This window comes from Acipenser ruthenus, chromosome 27 (assembly GCF_902713425.1).
Source record: "Acipenser ruthenus chromosome 27, fAciRut3.2 maternal haplotype, whole genome shotgun sequence".
NCBI classification, from domain to species: Eukaryota; Metazoa; Chordata; class Actinopteri; order Acipenseriformes; family Acipenseridae; genus Acipenser; species Acipenser ruthenus.
Genome location: NC_081215.1, coordinates 16,959,004 through 16,975,817, shown reverse-complemented (window position 1 = coordinate 16,975,817; position 16,814 = coordinate 16,959,004). Strand labels below are relative to the sequence as shown.

The 16,814-nt window shown below is 38.1% G+C and overlaps 1 protein-coding gene across 2 annotated transcripts in view; it reads left to right on the top strand.

Moving 5' to 3' along the window:
* Positions 1-571: 571 nt before the first annotated feature.
* The window catches only part of LOC117432361 (transient receptor potential cation channel subfamily M member 5-like), a 43,555-nt gene continuing 27,312 nt past the window's right edge, over positions 572-16,814 (top strand). Inside the window, exons 1-5 of one of the 2 annotated variants that reach the window (XM_034054165.3) lie at positions 572-675; positions 6,072-6,139; positions 14,626-14,806; positions 15,220-15,400; positions 16,532-16,698. In XM_034054165.3, coding sequence (XP_033910056.3) covers positions 649-675; positions 6,072-6,139; positions 14,626-14,806; positions 15,220-15,400; positions 16,532-16,698 — 624 coding nt within the window. In that variant the 5' untranslated portion in view covers positions 572-648. Of the gene's footprint in view, positions 676-4,724; positions 5,006-6,071; positions 6,140-14,625; positions 14,807-15,219; positions 15,401-16,531; positions 16,699-16,814 lie in introns of those variants that run through there. The other variant, XM_034054166.3, reaches the window with a different exon arrangement.

The following is a 16,814-nucleotide window of genomic DNA, read 5'->3' as shown; positions in this document are numbered from 1 at the left end:
TATTGTTGTACTGGCTGATGTTAAAGAATAATAATAATAATAATAATAATAAAGTGGTGGTCAATACAGTATAAGGCCTACTGATGTTTAGATCATTAAAATAAATCCCTGAATGTATCAGCTAAAAATCTATGGTTGTGACAAACATGCTTCAATGTTTTGTAAAAACCTTCAATAAAATGTTAAATATACAGTAGTGTTCAAAAGTTTGGAAACAACAAATCATTTACTGCAAGACTAGATATTTCGTGAGCAAGTAGTCTGAGAGATAATTTGTTCCATGAGACTGTGTATGCTATTGTAATAAACTACAAGTAAAATGCTTTTATTCTTTAAGACTTCAATTGAAATATTATAATGCATGTTAAAGCGAAGTACTATCACAAGATGAAATGACTGCAATATTAAACTAATGTAATTTGAATAACTGCCATCTGCATTGTAAATATTTGCATTTCGCTGTACGCAGTATCTGCAAAACCATTTCCATTGCAGCCTACCTGTATAATGTTTGCTAAACACAAGGGCCAGTGACAATAGGAACAGTGACATCACTAGAAATAGAACAGGTGATTGGGACAGGACTGCGAGGACAGAAGCTAGTATACTGAACTCAACACTTCATTGACTGAGTCCTGACCCTCAGCAATGCCTGTAATACAAGAAAAGCAACAGGTAGGCGACCTGCTATGAAATGTGAATACAGAAACTTAGATTCCTTAAAAGAAGGGGAAGTAGATCTGATTTGTCTATTAATTGATTTGCGCTGTGTTGTGTTCAACCGTTTTTAGTACTGACTGTTTTCATAAAAGTTTCAAAGATACTTTGCAAGGCTGCTGTTGGCGTATTTAAGTCAAGGGAAGTTTTGAGAACTTCTTTAACTGAATTACAACTAAACTAATTACAACTAAATTATATATATATATATATATATATATATATATATATATATATATATATATATATATATTACCCCATTAAAAACAGAAGGAATTACCTGTAAAATGACACATTGAAATATACTGTGATTCATACAGTATGACTCTTTAGTGTGTAAACATGAACATATGTAATTTGGTAACTACAGGTACACCTGAACTAAACAAGAAAACAAGAGTGTCAATATATTAGTCTTAGTAAGGGATTATTCAGATACTACAGGTCATTTGGCAAAAAACAATTCAGTAAATGTATGCCTTCCGTTGTCCATTGCTACTAGTGGTGCATTGTTGGTTAATCTGTAAAGGAATTTTTGTTTTGTGTGTTGCACTGAATTTATTCAGTCTTGTAATGGAATGTTCCTGTATACTACTGGGTTTAAATAAAAAAAATCAAATGATGTCCAAAGACAATGGTACTGACATATTTACGTACCATGTCGGTGCCAGCGTGCTATTATAACAAGATACCCACTGCAGTATTTGTTCCAAATCCATTGCAAGTTATGCTGTAGTCTAGTAATGGTTCCGCTAATAGATTCTTCAGATCAATTCTCTTGTAATTTAACAATTTCTTTGTGGAATTTTTAAAACTTTTTTTTTGTGTGTGTGTGTGTGTGTGTGTAAATGTATATTGTAAATAGTGTGTATTTATTGTAATTAATTAATGAAGTACCTGACACCTTTGGGCTGCTGTAAAACCAAAGCGAGAGAGAGAGAGAGAGAGAGAGAGAGAGAGAGAGAGAGAGAGAGAGAGAGAGAGAGAGAGAGAGAGAGAGAGGGAGAGGGTGAGAGAGGGTTCCCTTAGGATACCGAAGAGTAAGCAAGTCGAAGCTGCCGACAGCCAGTTTGTTTATTATTGAACAGAGAAGATTAGTTCAGAGATTGTAGATCCCACTGTTCAGTGTGTTGATATGTAAATAAATCCTGCTCGTCTGCGGGGCGTATCAACTTCAACCATCTTATGCAGAGACACTCTACACATGACATATTAAACAGCTTGTACTGGGAACCTGCTATAGCAAGTTGCAATTTTTTTAAAATTTAAAATCATAAGTTCTATGCACGGGATCTGGAATGTTGTTCTGAAATTGACAAATACTTAATTTAAATAAAACTTATTGAATGTTGCATAAATCTAAGTTTTGCTGTTTTAAAATCTTAATTTATTGCACTGGATTGGTATAGTATGCTTTCCAAATATGCTGTAAAATATATTTTTCACTTTCATTTGGATGGGACATAAATAGTGGACACTGCTTTCTCAGTGTTAGTCTAAAGGCTTACCATAGTAAAAAAAAAAATGTAAAGTGCAATACATAGTGAAAGCATGCTTAAGCATGGGTAAGCAATGTAAAGCCCAGAGAGGTATGGTAAACCATATTATAAAACATGGCTAATGATGATGAATTATGGGAAATGCATAGCATAACCATGGGAAAATTGAAAAATTTCCGTGCAACTTTACTGTGGTAACCATTATTATAGCATTCATCAGGGATCCAGTCTTGAACAAAACAAAAGATTCACCAGCTGCACACCTGATGCTGCTACCGATCCCCAGCCCTGTGACTGACCTTCATGCAAATTCCAATTTGCAGTTCGCGTGCGAGAGTCAGGATACTGTTTTTAATGCTTCAGGTGTGGGAGCACAGATCTTACGAAAGCAACTTGAATAAAGAACATCATTCAAATGGGCCTCACCTTCTGGTTTGTAAAGAGCTCATTACGTGATTTTTTTTTTTTGGGGGGGGGGGGATGGAGAAAATTCTTTACAGTAAGCTTTAACTATGCCGTTGATTCTAAATAGACGGACACAGCCCTATATCATAAATGTGGTTTATTGTATTTAAGCCAAGAACTAATTCAAGTTCTGGTTAAATGACAGCTATTTGAATACTGTTCTAACACATCACATATTGGTTTGGTTACTAACTTCTCTTTGGTACACACTAGTATGTTTTTTTTTAAGAAAAACATTTTTTTAATAGAAACAGAATTCCTAGAGAGGTTATATCTAATATAATATTAGCTATTTTCCCGTGTAAGTTTGCTTCATTGTTTCGTATTCTTCTTTGACTCAGAAAGAAAGCTGACCCTACCTGCGGTCGAGTTTGTTTACATTCCCCGTAGGGACACAGGCTCCTCCTTCCTCTGCCTATAAACCTGCTTATAAAATGGTGTGCTCTGCTCCTATTCTTGACTATTGTGATGTACAGTTCTGAACCCTCAATACCCCCAATGATTTGTTTTTAATTGAAAAAAAATACACACTTTACTCCTGTAACAATTTTATTACATATTAACAATGCAATGTATGTGCCACAATTCAGTTCAAAAGCAACACATTTTAGTTTTGTTACTAAGTTTCATAACAGTGGCTGCACCTTCTGCTTCAACCTGAGTAGGCTACCCTACAGGACCTGTACCAGACCATCCCTGCTCACAACATGCCCTTCCAAAAGCACACAGATTGTGGGAAACATTAAGAACACATTATTCTATTCAATAATAATAATAATAATAATAATAATAATAATAATAATAATAATAATAATAACTGATATTTCATACCCATTTCATTACGTTAAAGAAATCTCTGTTTATAAGCCATGCTTTTAGACTGCCTTGCACTTCAAGGGTCATTTCACCTGTAGGGTGAATCTCCCCCCTTCATGGTGTTCTTTCCTGTCATTAACAAAGCAACCACTTCACTGCTGATTAACATGCTTTGCAGTCAGTAACATGCTTTGATCTAGAGACGCTGCTGAGGTAGAAACAGATCTCTATGGAAGGAAAGCCAAGCCAAACTTTCTTTTACCTAGGGTAGTATGATATGTCAACATTCAAGATCTATATATTATTGTAACTATTGTGTCAGCTACAACCACTTTAAGAGTAGTGACAGTACACAGTTTATTTACTGATGTTAAAATATATCTTAAACAAAATATATAGAGTATTGGATGCTGTAAGATACAAGCAGCTACACCCTATATGATGTTCTATATGTAACAAATGCACATTCGAGTTTTACTGCTGTCGTGATTGGCACTACACTGAATATTGTACCGGTCTTGGCAATCATGATTCAGAAACCCTTTTCAATGTCCTAGTCATTTTGCATGTATTGTGTCATACCTGGGGTCCTATATATAAGTTGCAATAGTTTTTCATTTGAACTTTGTGGATAACCGAAACAGTATACTGGAGGGAGTAGTGAGTAAAGGGCCTACAGCCAGTTAATAAGCTCTCCAGGAGAGATAATAAGCAATCCCCTATAAGGAAATGGTCTGGCAATCAAGGAATAATAGAGTAATGGTCTATTTACCAGGCTCATGAAAGGAGTGAATGCGAGGGATATTCTTTAGTGAGATATCCTACAGATCCAACCTGTCAGTACATTTTAAACCCTGGATTAAACCCGCTAGGCTTATCCTGCCTCCTACGATTTAGTTAAGCCCGGTAAGGGAGCAAGAGAGACGCTTGTTAAAAGTTCAGATAATGCTTGGTTAGGGTTAGGTATTGTTTGTATTTTTAATTGGTTGTATTTAAAGGGTCAGCCATCCTAATTGTTGAAAGCAATTAAAGTGCCATTGTCACGCGAAATATGGTCCCCCATGAAATATGGTCCCCCCAGACTAAATTGTTGCCTTTCCTAGATACCCACAAAAGAGGTAATACTGCGACAGCACCCTGTCCATCCTGACCACCAGGGGCGCTGTGTTACATTATGCATTGGTCCCAAATTACTTGAATGTAGAGTCAAATAAAAGCTCCAGCAATTGTTACCTAGAAAATGGAAGTCAAAAGTCACTGGCAACATTATAAAATCAGAATGGCTATTGATTTTGTTGTGCGTTTCTGTCTCACAACTGGTATCTAAAACAATCAGAGTTTTGTTGTTTTCCATTGCAAATACATGCAAATGAAGAGCTGATTCTCTTACGCGGTGGATAGCTCCTGGATGGTTATTTAACCCGAATGGATTCCACAAATATTTCTTACAAAGCCTGCAACGCACGAAACAAATCATTTAAACTCAGCATGCAAAAGGTTTCAATACTGTGAGTATTCTGCGGCATACCGGTGTAGTGTTATTTTTAGGTATGTGGTAAAACCTGATATGCAGCTCACTGCATTTGCTCGCACATGCCTAAAATAATACCTAAACATCTTCCACTAAGAAAGCAGGGAATCGCCCATTCAAATCTGGTACCTTATGCTGTTTTCGGTCTTTTACATCTTTTTAAATTTAATTAATCATATTTTCTAGTCTTTTACATCGTTGTAATTAATCATATTTATTCCACCATTGAGAAAATGCAAATATTTATCATATGAAATACATTGGGTCTTGTACATCTTTATATTTGTGCAACTTTGCGCTGGACTTTATTTTTTCTTTTTAGAGAAATTGATTGTCTGTTTCCAGTTTAAGTTTGCAAAAAATAATGTATAATTAATGGTAAATTAATTGACAATAGGAAAACACCCATCAGAGCAATTACAATTACATTATCACAAAACTGACACCTTTGGGTCCATTTTTTAGTTTATTAACTGTTAACAAACATTGTTCATTTTGAGCTAAGGGTTCTACATTGAGATCTTTCTAAACTAATGTAACAGGCAGTGTTGTGTGATGCCCTGCCGTTATGGATTCGGTTCCCTGTCAGTGAGATGAGGTGAAAGCTCTTTAACTACAAATGCAGACCAGCCTGGCTCGTCTGCAGTGTGGTTAAGACACCCGCTAATAAAAACCTGATTTAATTTGCTCAACATTACTACAGTAACAATTGTAAACGATTTCAAATATATGATCGACAGGGAATTGGTCATCTATAGGGCTCTGATGTTTGCGGTTTTAGCTATTATTTATTAACTAACAATAAATCATGTATATTAACATGTTTATTAGCTGGCTGTTAATAGTTAATAGACGGCCCTATTAAAGTGTGACCCTTTTTTGTTTAAGATAATGCGGTTTAGGGACATGTATGGAGTTTTAGCATTAAATAGTTGCACACAATTATCATGGTTTTTGGTATTTGACTATAAGGATAGCGGCTCCATAATTACAATGGAATTATTCACAATTTTAAAATGTAAACTTCTTTCTCTTTCTTTTAGAATGTGGCTCTGAGAAGAGTAACATGCAGCAACTGTGGGGAGAACCTGGAGTATCCGCAAGGCAGGAAGTAAGTCAAATCCAGGGGCACTATTAAAGGAATGTGTGACCTACAGTTCAGGAAGTGCCTAGGTACCAGGAAGCAACATTATCATTTTTTTAGTGTTTTTTTCTTTTTTTCTTTTTTTTTCAAATGTTCAAAAAAAGCACGATTAAAATAGGAGCAAGTTATATGTATTTTAAAGCCTTCTGATACATCACTACTTTAAATGATCTGAACAAGAGTATAAATACCAAAAAAAAAGCAGCATTGACCAGGTGTTTATACAGGCAAGTGCAATTGCTGTACTCCCCTTCAAACACACGACTTGTTTGATCTGATTGGGTGAGCTGCCTCTGGGGGTAGGATAAGTTCAGGTGTCAAGTCCAGTTCACATGACAAAGGGGGTGGTGAGGTAGGGCTGGGTGACGTGCCCGTTGGTTCCAGCTGCAGTGATTGTCCGGGAGTTTAACCTCCAGCTCCAAGGGCTCCCGCTACCGTCTGTGTACAAGAAATAAACAAAACAGCTTCCAGCCCGTTGCGTACCAAGCACCAAACAAGGGGAAGTATTCAGGAAACTGTGTTCCCTAAATACTACCAGACTCCTTCCTGTGATCAGCATGTCACAGCCTCCAGTCCAATCGCTGCAAACAACACAGCTGATCACAGAAAACAAATCCGGGTTCTCCACAGATTTGCCCCACAGAAAGATGGCTGACTTCCGGTCTAACTTCCACACCTATGGTGACCTTTGAACTGGTGCATCTCCTGTTGGAGATTCTTCTAGCCTTGCCTAGCGCCCTCTTAGGTTGGGAGGGAGATTTGCAGCTCAGATTCATTCTCTCCGTGTCACAGATGTCAGATCAAATTCATTATTATTACAAAGGAAACTTCAACAAAGTACAGTAGCACAATGAGTGCAATGAGAGCACCGTTTTCTGTTTGGCCATACTGAGTATACTATATATATATATATATATATATATATATATATATATATATATATATATATATACACTACCGGTCAAAAGTTTTAGAACACCCCCATTTTTCCAGTTTTTATTGAAATTTAAGCAGTTCAAGTCCAGTGAATAACCTGAAATGGTACAAAGGTAAGCAGTAAACTGCCAGAGGTTAAAAAAAAAAGTTTAGGTTACCAAAAACTGAAAAATAATGTACATTTCAGAGTTATACAAAGAGGCCTTTTTTCAGGGAACAAGTAATGGGTTAACAACTTACAGCTGTTCTGCAGCAATGGAAGTAAATTAAGCCTTGAAAGTTGATGCTAACAATTCCAACAGGTGTCCCAATTTTTGTTGATTACTTACAAACCCTCTGTCTGTATAAAAGCAGTGTTGGAACAGACTGTGTTACTACACCCTCTTAAGCATTATTTGGACAGTATTGTACTGCAGGAACTAGTATATTGCTCTCATAATGGCGAGAAAAAGGCAATTAACAAAGGAAGACAAATAGACCATTATAACCCTTAAAAGTGTAGGTCTTTCCTTTAGATAAATTGCAAAGAAAGCCAAGGTGTCAGTGAGTACAGTTTCCTACACCATCAAAAGGCATTTGGAAACTGGAGGAAACTCTGACAGGAAGAGGTCTGGCAGACCCAAAGCCACAACAGAATCAGAAGACAAGTTTCTGAGTCAACAGCTTGCGTAAGAGGCGGCTCACAGGACAACAGCTTCAAGCACAGCTTAACACTGGTCGAAGTAAGCAAGTCTCAGTTTCAACTGTGAAGAGAAGACTTCGAGCTGCAGGTTTGACAGGTCGAGTGGCAGTAAGAAAGCCATTGCTAAGATGGCAAAATAAGAAAAAAGAGGCTTGCCTGGGCCATGAAGCACCGCCAGTGGACTACTGAAGACTGGAAGAAGGTCTTATGGACCGATGAATCAAAATTTGAAATCTTCGGTTCATCACGCAGGGTTTTTGTACGCCGTCGAGTAGGCGAAGGGATGGTTCCTCGGTGTGTGACACCAACTGTCAAACATGGAGGAGGAAGTGTGATGGTCTGGGGCTCTTTTGCTGGATCCAGAGTCGGCGACTTCCACAGAGTGAGTGGCACCCTGAACCAAAACTGCTACCACAGCATTTTGCAGCGCCATGCAATACCCTCTGGTATACGCCCAGTTGGTCAGGGGTTCATCCTACAGCAAGATAATGACCCAAAACATACCTCCAGGCTATGTCAGAACTACCTTAGAAGAAAAGAACAAGACGGTAGGCTTGGAATGGCCAGCACAGTCTCCAGACTTAAACCCCATCGAGCTAGTTTGGGATGAACTGGACAGAAGGGTGAAAGCAAAGCAACCTACAAGTGCAACACATTTGTGGGAACTTCTGCAACAGTGTTGGGAAGAACTTTCCGAACAATATTTGATTTCCATTGTAGAAAGAATGCCATGAGTGTGTTCGGCTGTTATATCTGCAAAAGGTGGCTACTTTGATGAGTCAAAAATTTAGATTAAATTATGTTAAACAAAATGATTCCATGATTTCTTTTTTATCTCCAATTGTTTATTTGTTCTATGCTTTAATTTTAGAGTACATTGAGACATTAAACTGCGTACATTTCAATAAAAAATGGAAAAATGGAGGTGTTCTAAAACTTTTGACCGGTAGTGTATATATGCTCTGCATCGTTGTTGTGTTGGAACATCCAGTTGCGCTTTAAACCAAGTTTTGTAGCAGAAGATTTCACATGATTAGCCAATATCTTTTGGTATGCTATGGAATCCATTTTACCATGTATTTGAACTAAATTTCCTTTGCCATTAGAGGAAAAACAGGCCCATAGAAGGATATTACCACCTCCATGCTTGACAGTAGGTATGGTGTTCTTTTCTTTGTACGCCTCACCAGACTTTCTCCAAATGTAACGACTATCAGCATGATTAAATAGCTTGATTTTTGTTTCATCACTTCACAAAACCTTTGACCAGAACTCATATCCATCATTCAAATGCCATTTTGCAAACTTTAAGCAATTGTCTTGTGACGTTTTCCTAAGAATGACTTTTTCCTTGGCCTGCGACCATTGAGACCTTCACCATGCAATACTCAACCTATGGTTGAAATGGAAACCCCAGTCCCACTTGCAGCCAATTCACTTTGAATATCTTTGGCGGTCAATCGCGGATTGTTATTAACCTCCTCACAATTCTTCTACTTGTCCTTGGTGAAAGAACCTTCTTTCTTCCAGACCGAGGGAGCGTTGTGACAGTACCATGAGTCTTGTACTTCTTGACAATAGAAATAATAGTTGAAATTGGGATACCCAGATGCTTGGAAATCTTCTTGTATCCTTCTGCAGCTTTATGACAATAAATTATTTCCTGCCTAAGGTCTTCAGATAGCTCTTTACTTTTTCCCATATTGACTTATTGGCAATGACAGCAATCATCCTATGCCTAACCCTTTTATACTCTCTAAGAATGTTCACCTACAATCCAGCATTTTCTAGACTTTTCTAGAATTAGGTTCTGCATTATCATTATCTACATTATCATATACATTTCTAGCACCTTGTAGACAATACTATCATAGCATCAAAGGGTATGAATATACAGTAGCTCTCAAAAGTATTCACCCCCCCCTTGGACTTTTACATATTTTATTGTGTTACAACATGGAATCAAAATGGATTGAATTAGTAGTTTTTGCCACTAATTAACACAAAAAAGTCCATAATGTCAAAGTGAAGAATACAATCTACAAATTGTTTTAAATTAATTACAAATATAAAACAGAAAATAATTGATTGCATAAGTATTCACTCCCTTTGCTATGACACACCTAAATAAGCTCTGGTTCAACTAATTGTCTTTAGAAGTCACATAATTAGTTGAATGGAGTCCACCAATTAAGGTGTTTCACATGATTTCAGGTTAAATACACCTGTCTCTGGGAGGTGCCACAGTTGGTTAGTACATTTCCTAACAAAAACTATATCATGAAAGAACATTCAAAGCAAATCCGGAATAAGGTTCTTCAAAAGCACCAATCAGGGGTAGGATATAAGAACGTTTCCAAGACACTGAATATCCCCCGGAAGTCCATTATTAAGAAATGGAGAGAATATGGCACAACTGTGAATCTGTCTAGAACAGGCCGTCCTCAAAAACTGAGTATCCGGGGCGAGAAGGGCACTAGTCAGGGAGGCCACCAAGAGGCCTATGGCAACTCTAAAGGAGTTACAGTCTTCCATGGCTGAGCTGGGAGAAACTGTGTAGCAATAGCCTGGGTGCTTCACAAAACTGGGCTTTATGGGAGAGTGGCAAAAAGAAAGCCATTGTTGAAAAAAACTCACATCAAATCTCGGCTAGAGTTTGCCAGAAGGCATGTGGGAGACTCTGAGACCGTGGAAGAAGATTCTATGGTCTGATGAGACCAAAATAGAGCTAAGCGCTATGTTTGGCGCAAGCCTAACACCGTACATCATCCTGAGAACACCATCCCTACTGTGAAGCATGGTGGTGGCAGCGTCATGGTATGGGGATACTTCTCTGCGTCAGGGCCTGGAAAGCTCTTGAAAATAGAGGGAAAAATGGATGCAGTAAAGTACAGAGAAATCCTGGAGGAAAACCTGCTGAAGTCTGCAAGAGACCTGGGACTTCGTAGAAGATTAATCTTCCAGCAGGACAATGACCCCAAACATACAGCCAAAGCCACACTGGAGTGGCTTAAAAACAAAAAGGTAAATGTCCTGGAGCAGCCCAGTCAAAGCCCGGACCTCAATCAAATTGAGAATATGTGGAAAGAGTTGAAAATTGCTGTTCACCAAAATTCCCCATCCAACTTGACGGAGAGCAATTTTGCAAAGAAGAATGGGCAAAAATTGCAGTGTCCAGATGTGCAAAGCTGGTAGAGACTTATCCAAATAGACTCATGGCTGTAATTGCTGCCAAAGGTGCCTCTACCAAATATTTACTCAAGGGGATGAATACTTATGCAATCAATTATTTTCTGTTTTGTATTTGTATTTAATTTAGAACAATTTGTAGATTTTATTTTTCACTTTGACATTATGGACTTTTTTGTGCTGATCAGTGGCAAAAACTCCAAATTAAATCCATTTTCATTCCATTTCTCAAATTATAAATTTATTTCCAAAAAAAAATGAAGTGTTCACAATTATTGACACCCTTGTTTTCAGTACTTTGTGCACCCTCCCCTTGCAAGGATAACGGCACTGAGTCTTTTTCTATAATGTTTAATGAGATTGGAGAACACATTGGGAGAGATCTTCGACAATTCCTCCATACAGAATCTTTCCAGATCCTTGATATCCTTCAGTCTGCGCTTATGGACTGCCCTCTTTAATCAAAACCACAGGTTTTCAATGGGGTTCCAGTCCGGAGACTGAGATGGCCATTGCAAAATGTTGATTTTGTGGTCAATTAACCATATCTTTGTGGATTTTGATTTGTGCTTTGGGTCATTGTTTTGCTGGAAGAGCCACTTGCGGCCAAGTTTCAGCCTCCTGGCAGAGGCAACCAGGTTTTTGGCTAAAATGTCCTGGTACTGGGTAGAGTTCATGATGCTGTTGACCTTAACAAGGGCCCCAGGACCAGTGGAAGCAAAACAGCCCCATAACATCAAAGATCCACCACCATATTTTACAGTAGGTATGAGGTTCTTTTCTGCACACGCATCCTTCTTTCGACGCCAAACCCACCGCTGGTGTGCGTGGCCAAAGAGCTCTATTTTCATCTCATCTGACCATAGCACCCAGTTCCAATCAAAGTGCCAATGCCATTTAGCAAACTCCAGGTGCTTACGTTTGTCGGTTGCTCTCAATAAAGGCATTTTTCTGGCAACCCTTCCAAATAGCCTGTTGGCATGGAGGTGGCGTCTAATTGTAGATTTGGAGACTTGGTGACCCCAAGATGCAACCAAGTTCTGTAAATCTCCAGCTGTGTCCCTTGGATTTCCCTTTGCCTCCATCTGCCTCACTGTGCGTGGGGGCAAGATACACTTGCGTCCTCTACCAGGCAAGTTTACCACTGTTCCAGTGGTTTTGAACTTCTTATTTATTGCCCTAATAGTGGTAAGTGGTATATTTAGTTTTTTAGCTATTGTTTTGTACCCATTGCCTGATTTATGAAGGTCAACAACCATTTGTCTCTTTTCATTTGTCAGTTATTTGCCTTTCCCCATGGTGATGGATGACAAATGGATTTCATATGCATGTTACCTCATTTTTATACCCCAGTGAAACAGGAAGCCATGGAAGGCCACAATACAGTTCCTTAAGACTGAGATGAACTTAAAGAAGATTTAATTTTGTTTGATTTCATTTATAAGAATCGTTAGGGGTGCCAATAATTCTGACACCTATCTTTTTGAGAAAAAAATGTATTACTTGTTAATAAAAAACTTTTTCTCTGAGCAGTTGTATTAGAATAAAAGAATATGGTTTTCCCATATATTTGAGCATAAAATATAGTTCATTACCTGTGTTGTTTATTTTGTGGATCTCAACAAGCCATATATGGCTCAAGATCCATCCATTGGACAGCCCTGATTTAGACATGTACAGTATGTCTCTCCCCTAATTCTACATGGAATTGCTTTTTAGACAATGGAATCTACAATAACCCCAACTTCAATCTATATTAAGCAATGATGTCAGTATGGGTTATACTTGGTACACTGTGGTTATTTTAATACTGACAGCTCTTTCACTGTATTTTGTTAGTACAAATGTTTGTACAACAATTATTTGGCTCATTGGCTCTGTATATAAGCGAGGAAACTGATCCTGTCCAGTGTAAACTGAGCTCTGTGGTCTGCCTGACTCTCTCGAGTCAGAATCACATCCTGAGGTTTGATCCTGAAGCCGGCGGAGGAAAGGTTTTAAGGATTTAAATTGTGTCATGCAAATGTGCTTCCCTCACGTCCCTCGTTTGCTAGGTGCCACAGAATTTGTCAGCAGTATGCAAATTAGACTGACATGAAAGATCTTTCAGGCTCATCAGTGAGTCTTGTGCAGCCTTTATCTTATCATACTTTCATAGTCTTGCCAGAGCACCATCAGAATTTCAACCGGATCAGAATAGTTACCAGTTTGAAACATTTGTCAGAAGTTCCTAGCTTTGTCCATTTTTTTAAAGACATGTTGATACATTTTTTTTATATGGGCAGAAGTATTTTCAGCAAAAACAATGTATGCCATTCATAAACACACAAGACTAGTAATCCTGGAATATTTTCTGGACATGCTATTATTTATATATTGAAAACTATTTGAAAAATCAGCTATAACGTTTTCGGCTTCCACCTTCTTCAGCTAGCATGTTAGAAATTGCTAGGTAGAATTATGTTGTTTTTTTAAGTTTGAAAAACAACAATATCAGTGTACCTGCTATCTGAAGAAGCCGAAACATTGTAGATAATTATTAAAATAGCGAGTTTTCATTTTATCAGTTACTTTTCTGCTTCATTAGGTATTTCTAGTGATTGATGATTCTCCTTGGACATAGAGCTGTTTGCTGTTTTTGAATTCTCTGCACTATTATTTTATATAGAACACACACTATGAACATTCATCTACATTGTTGTTATTCCAGGAATAAGGATGACTGATTAACCAATGAGCCCCCGAATTGTATACTTTCAACTCTTTTTATGCTATGATATGTGTTCTCAATCATTTGTGATTACTGGTTCTATACTAGTGGATATTTGGTATGTTTTTAAAGTCACCAACATATTTTACCTTTAGTCTGAGCAGGGTGGATTATCTGTAATGAGGTCAGTACAAAAATCAACACTAGAGGTGAAAGTGTATCCTGCTTCAGAAGAACAATATAAATGTGTCACAGTTCTCAGACTTCAAAACAAGCTTCAATATTTTTCTTGTAGCCAACATTATTACTTCCCACTCATGCAAATCTATTCCTCTGAATCATTTGACTTGTACCAAATCTCCAGACCATATCACTACTGGAAAATGCTTAATTGATTCATAGTGTTACTCAAGTCATCCATGAAGTAACTTTCCAGTGACACTGGCCTTTTCTAGCTCTATTGTATACATGTTTAAACTTGACATCCCTACAACACCCTCCTTTTCTCTCCTGGTGTTTTTATCCTTCAAATACTTAATTAGGAAATTAAATAAGAAAGTGTTTTATACCGCCCATGTATAAGAGTTATGCTTACTATTTTAGGCTCAGATGACTGTGACATATCATAAAATGGTAACCATCTCTCAGCAAGATCAAAATGGGACCCTGTCTGGCCAGATAGTGTGTTTTAAATATATATGACAAGACCACTTGTCATTGGCAAGAACAAATCATTCAGAAGAAAGGAATTTCATATGGATCAATAACAAAAGTACAAAACACAGGCAACATGTAATCTTTACATTTCCCCACATTTTAAATGCTTTAGCAAGTTAGTTCTTAACTTGTACAGCACCTTGACATGGTGTCCATATAAATCTATACTGTGTTGTGTAGTAAAAGATAAATGGTCTTATTGTGTGTGCCCTCTTGTAGTGTGGAAGGTGTCTGTCGGTGTTTCTACACCGCCAATGAATCCAAAGTATCCCCGGTCCAGGGAATTCACAAGAGGGATGAACGGTACAATGGTTGTCGATCCGATAACCCGAGGAAAAGAGAGCCCATGCATCACGTTGGGAACATTGAGTTCAAGGGATCTGGAAAGAAGCGAGGCAAGGTACAGCACTGAAACACGATTTTAAGATTTGCATTGATATTCTACACCCATTTAATTTCCCAGTTTTAAGCCTATGGTTCACCACAGTGGTAACCAATTAATGAATAAATAAATCAATGAAGAATGATTATCCCATCCAGACATTCTATATTGGTAGTAAATGGGTGATATTTGGGGTACCACCACAATTGCGATTTAGCTTACTCAATAAAACGTTTTGCTTATTTGTAAAGAGGGGACAATTACCTATTAAGTCATACCAATATATTTAGCAAGGGCTGAAATGGGTGATAAATGCCCTGCTCCCATCATCCTACATTGATAACAATTTGGATAACATCATTCCCATTGTGCACGACAGTGTCTGGTCACAGTGTTTGTTTTAACATTTCTAACCTGGACTCTTCCTGTAGTTTGTGATAGAGCACTGCACCACAGACCCAGCAGCCCTCTATGAGGTCCTGACGGAGGAATGGAACCTGACACCCCCCCACCTGGTAGTGTCGCTCGTGGGGGGGGATGAGGACTTCCAGATGAAACCCTGGCTGAGGGACACTTTGAGGAAGGGGCTTGTGAAAGCAGCGCAGAGCACTGGTGGGTTCATATCCGCAGGGTGGGTTACAGCAGGGGTTCCCTGCTGTAATATAATCACTCCCTCTCTTTTAACACCTCTTTATAAGGCCACCTCAATAAAGGCCACTTGTCTGGTCACAATTTGCTCATATTGCTGGCTAATTGCAGCCCCAAACATATCATACTCTAATAACATCAAAACGGTCACAATAGTGAGGTTTCACTGTATAATGGTGCACAGGCGTTAAAAGAAGATTGTAACTATATGACAGAGCTGCATCAAAGTAGTAGTGTTACACTTGAAATTCAATAACCCCAGACACCTAACAGCATGCAAACAAAGGGTCAAGGTGATTTGAGATTGTTTCTGCATGTGCTGCCCCAGTTTGAGAACCACTAAGTTAATGAGATTAATACCTCCTAGCATTTACATTATTCCCACTATGTACTAGTCACGCCGTTTAATTTCACTTCAATGGAACGATAAGGGTGGCAATAAGACTTCCTCAGGAGTTCACCAATAACCTAGCAAACTAACCCTTGAAACACAATTGTTGATATTGAACTTGGAATTTAGTGTTGCATTATTACAATAATACTTGTTAATAAAATGCATTGACAATCCTTATAGTCTGCTATACTGTACAGGTACAACACATTGATTGAATATTGTTTTGTTGGTTTTCAAAGGGATTATGCAAATATAGCCTTTATGTAGGGGTTAAGAATGTTTTATAGTTATCAATTCACAGACAGCGTTACCACAAAATCTGATAACATGCACAAAACTATGTACTGCAAAATGAAAAAAGAATATTGTAATTTTTAGAATATAATGTCAAGCTTTTACAAATTTTTAATGTTATATACAAGCCGGCAGTATACTTAGGTTATAGTAAGTGCCAAAGTAGCATATCACTAGATGGCATTGGCTCTTACAGTACATATTGCAAGCAGCTAGAACTGAAGAGCAACTTCTTAACTCAGGTGAAAGCACATTTACAGTTTTAATACATTCATTAAATCATTTCAATAAAGAACCGTTGTTTGCAAACATCATAAAAAAGTAAGGGGGCAGTGAAAACAAAAAAAAAGTAAGAAGTATTGTCACTTCCAGTGGCATGCAACTAAGCAAATCCTTTACCTCTGCAGGTGCTTGGATCGTCACCAGCGGGCTGCGTGTCGGCATCACCAGGCACGTAGGAGAGGCAGTCCGGGATCATTCACTGGCCAGCACCTCTTCAAAGGTCAAGGTCATTGCCATTGGAATTGCACCCTGGAAAATGATCCATGACAAAGAGACATTGCTCACTGCTAAGGTTTGCATCCATTTTATCTTGCTATGTCATCTGAGCTACGTGTGTTCTGTTGCTTGTATGCAGCGGGAACACTAATACAGAGATATGTGGGTGTCAGAACCCACCCTTTATTGGGA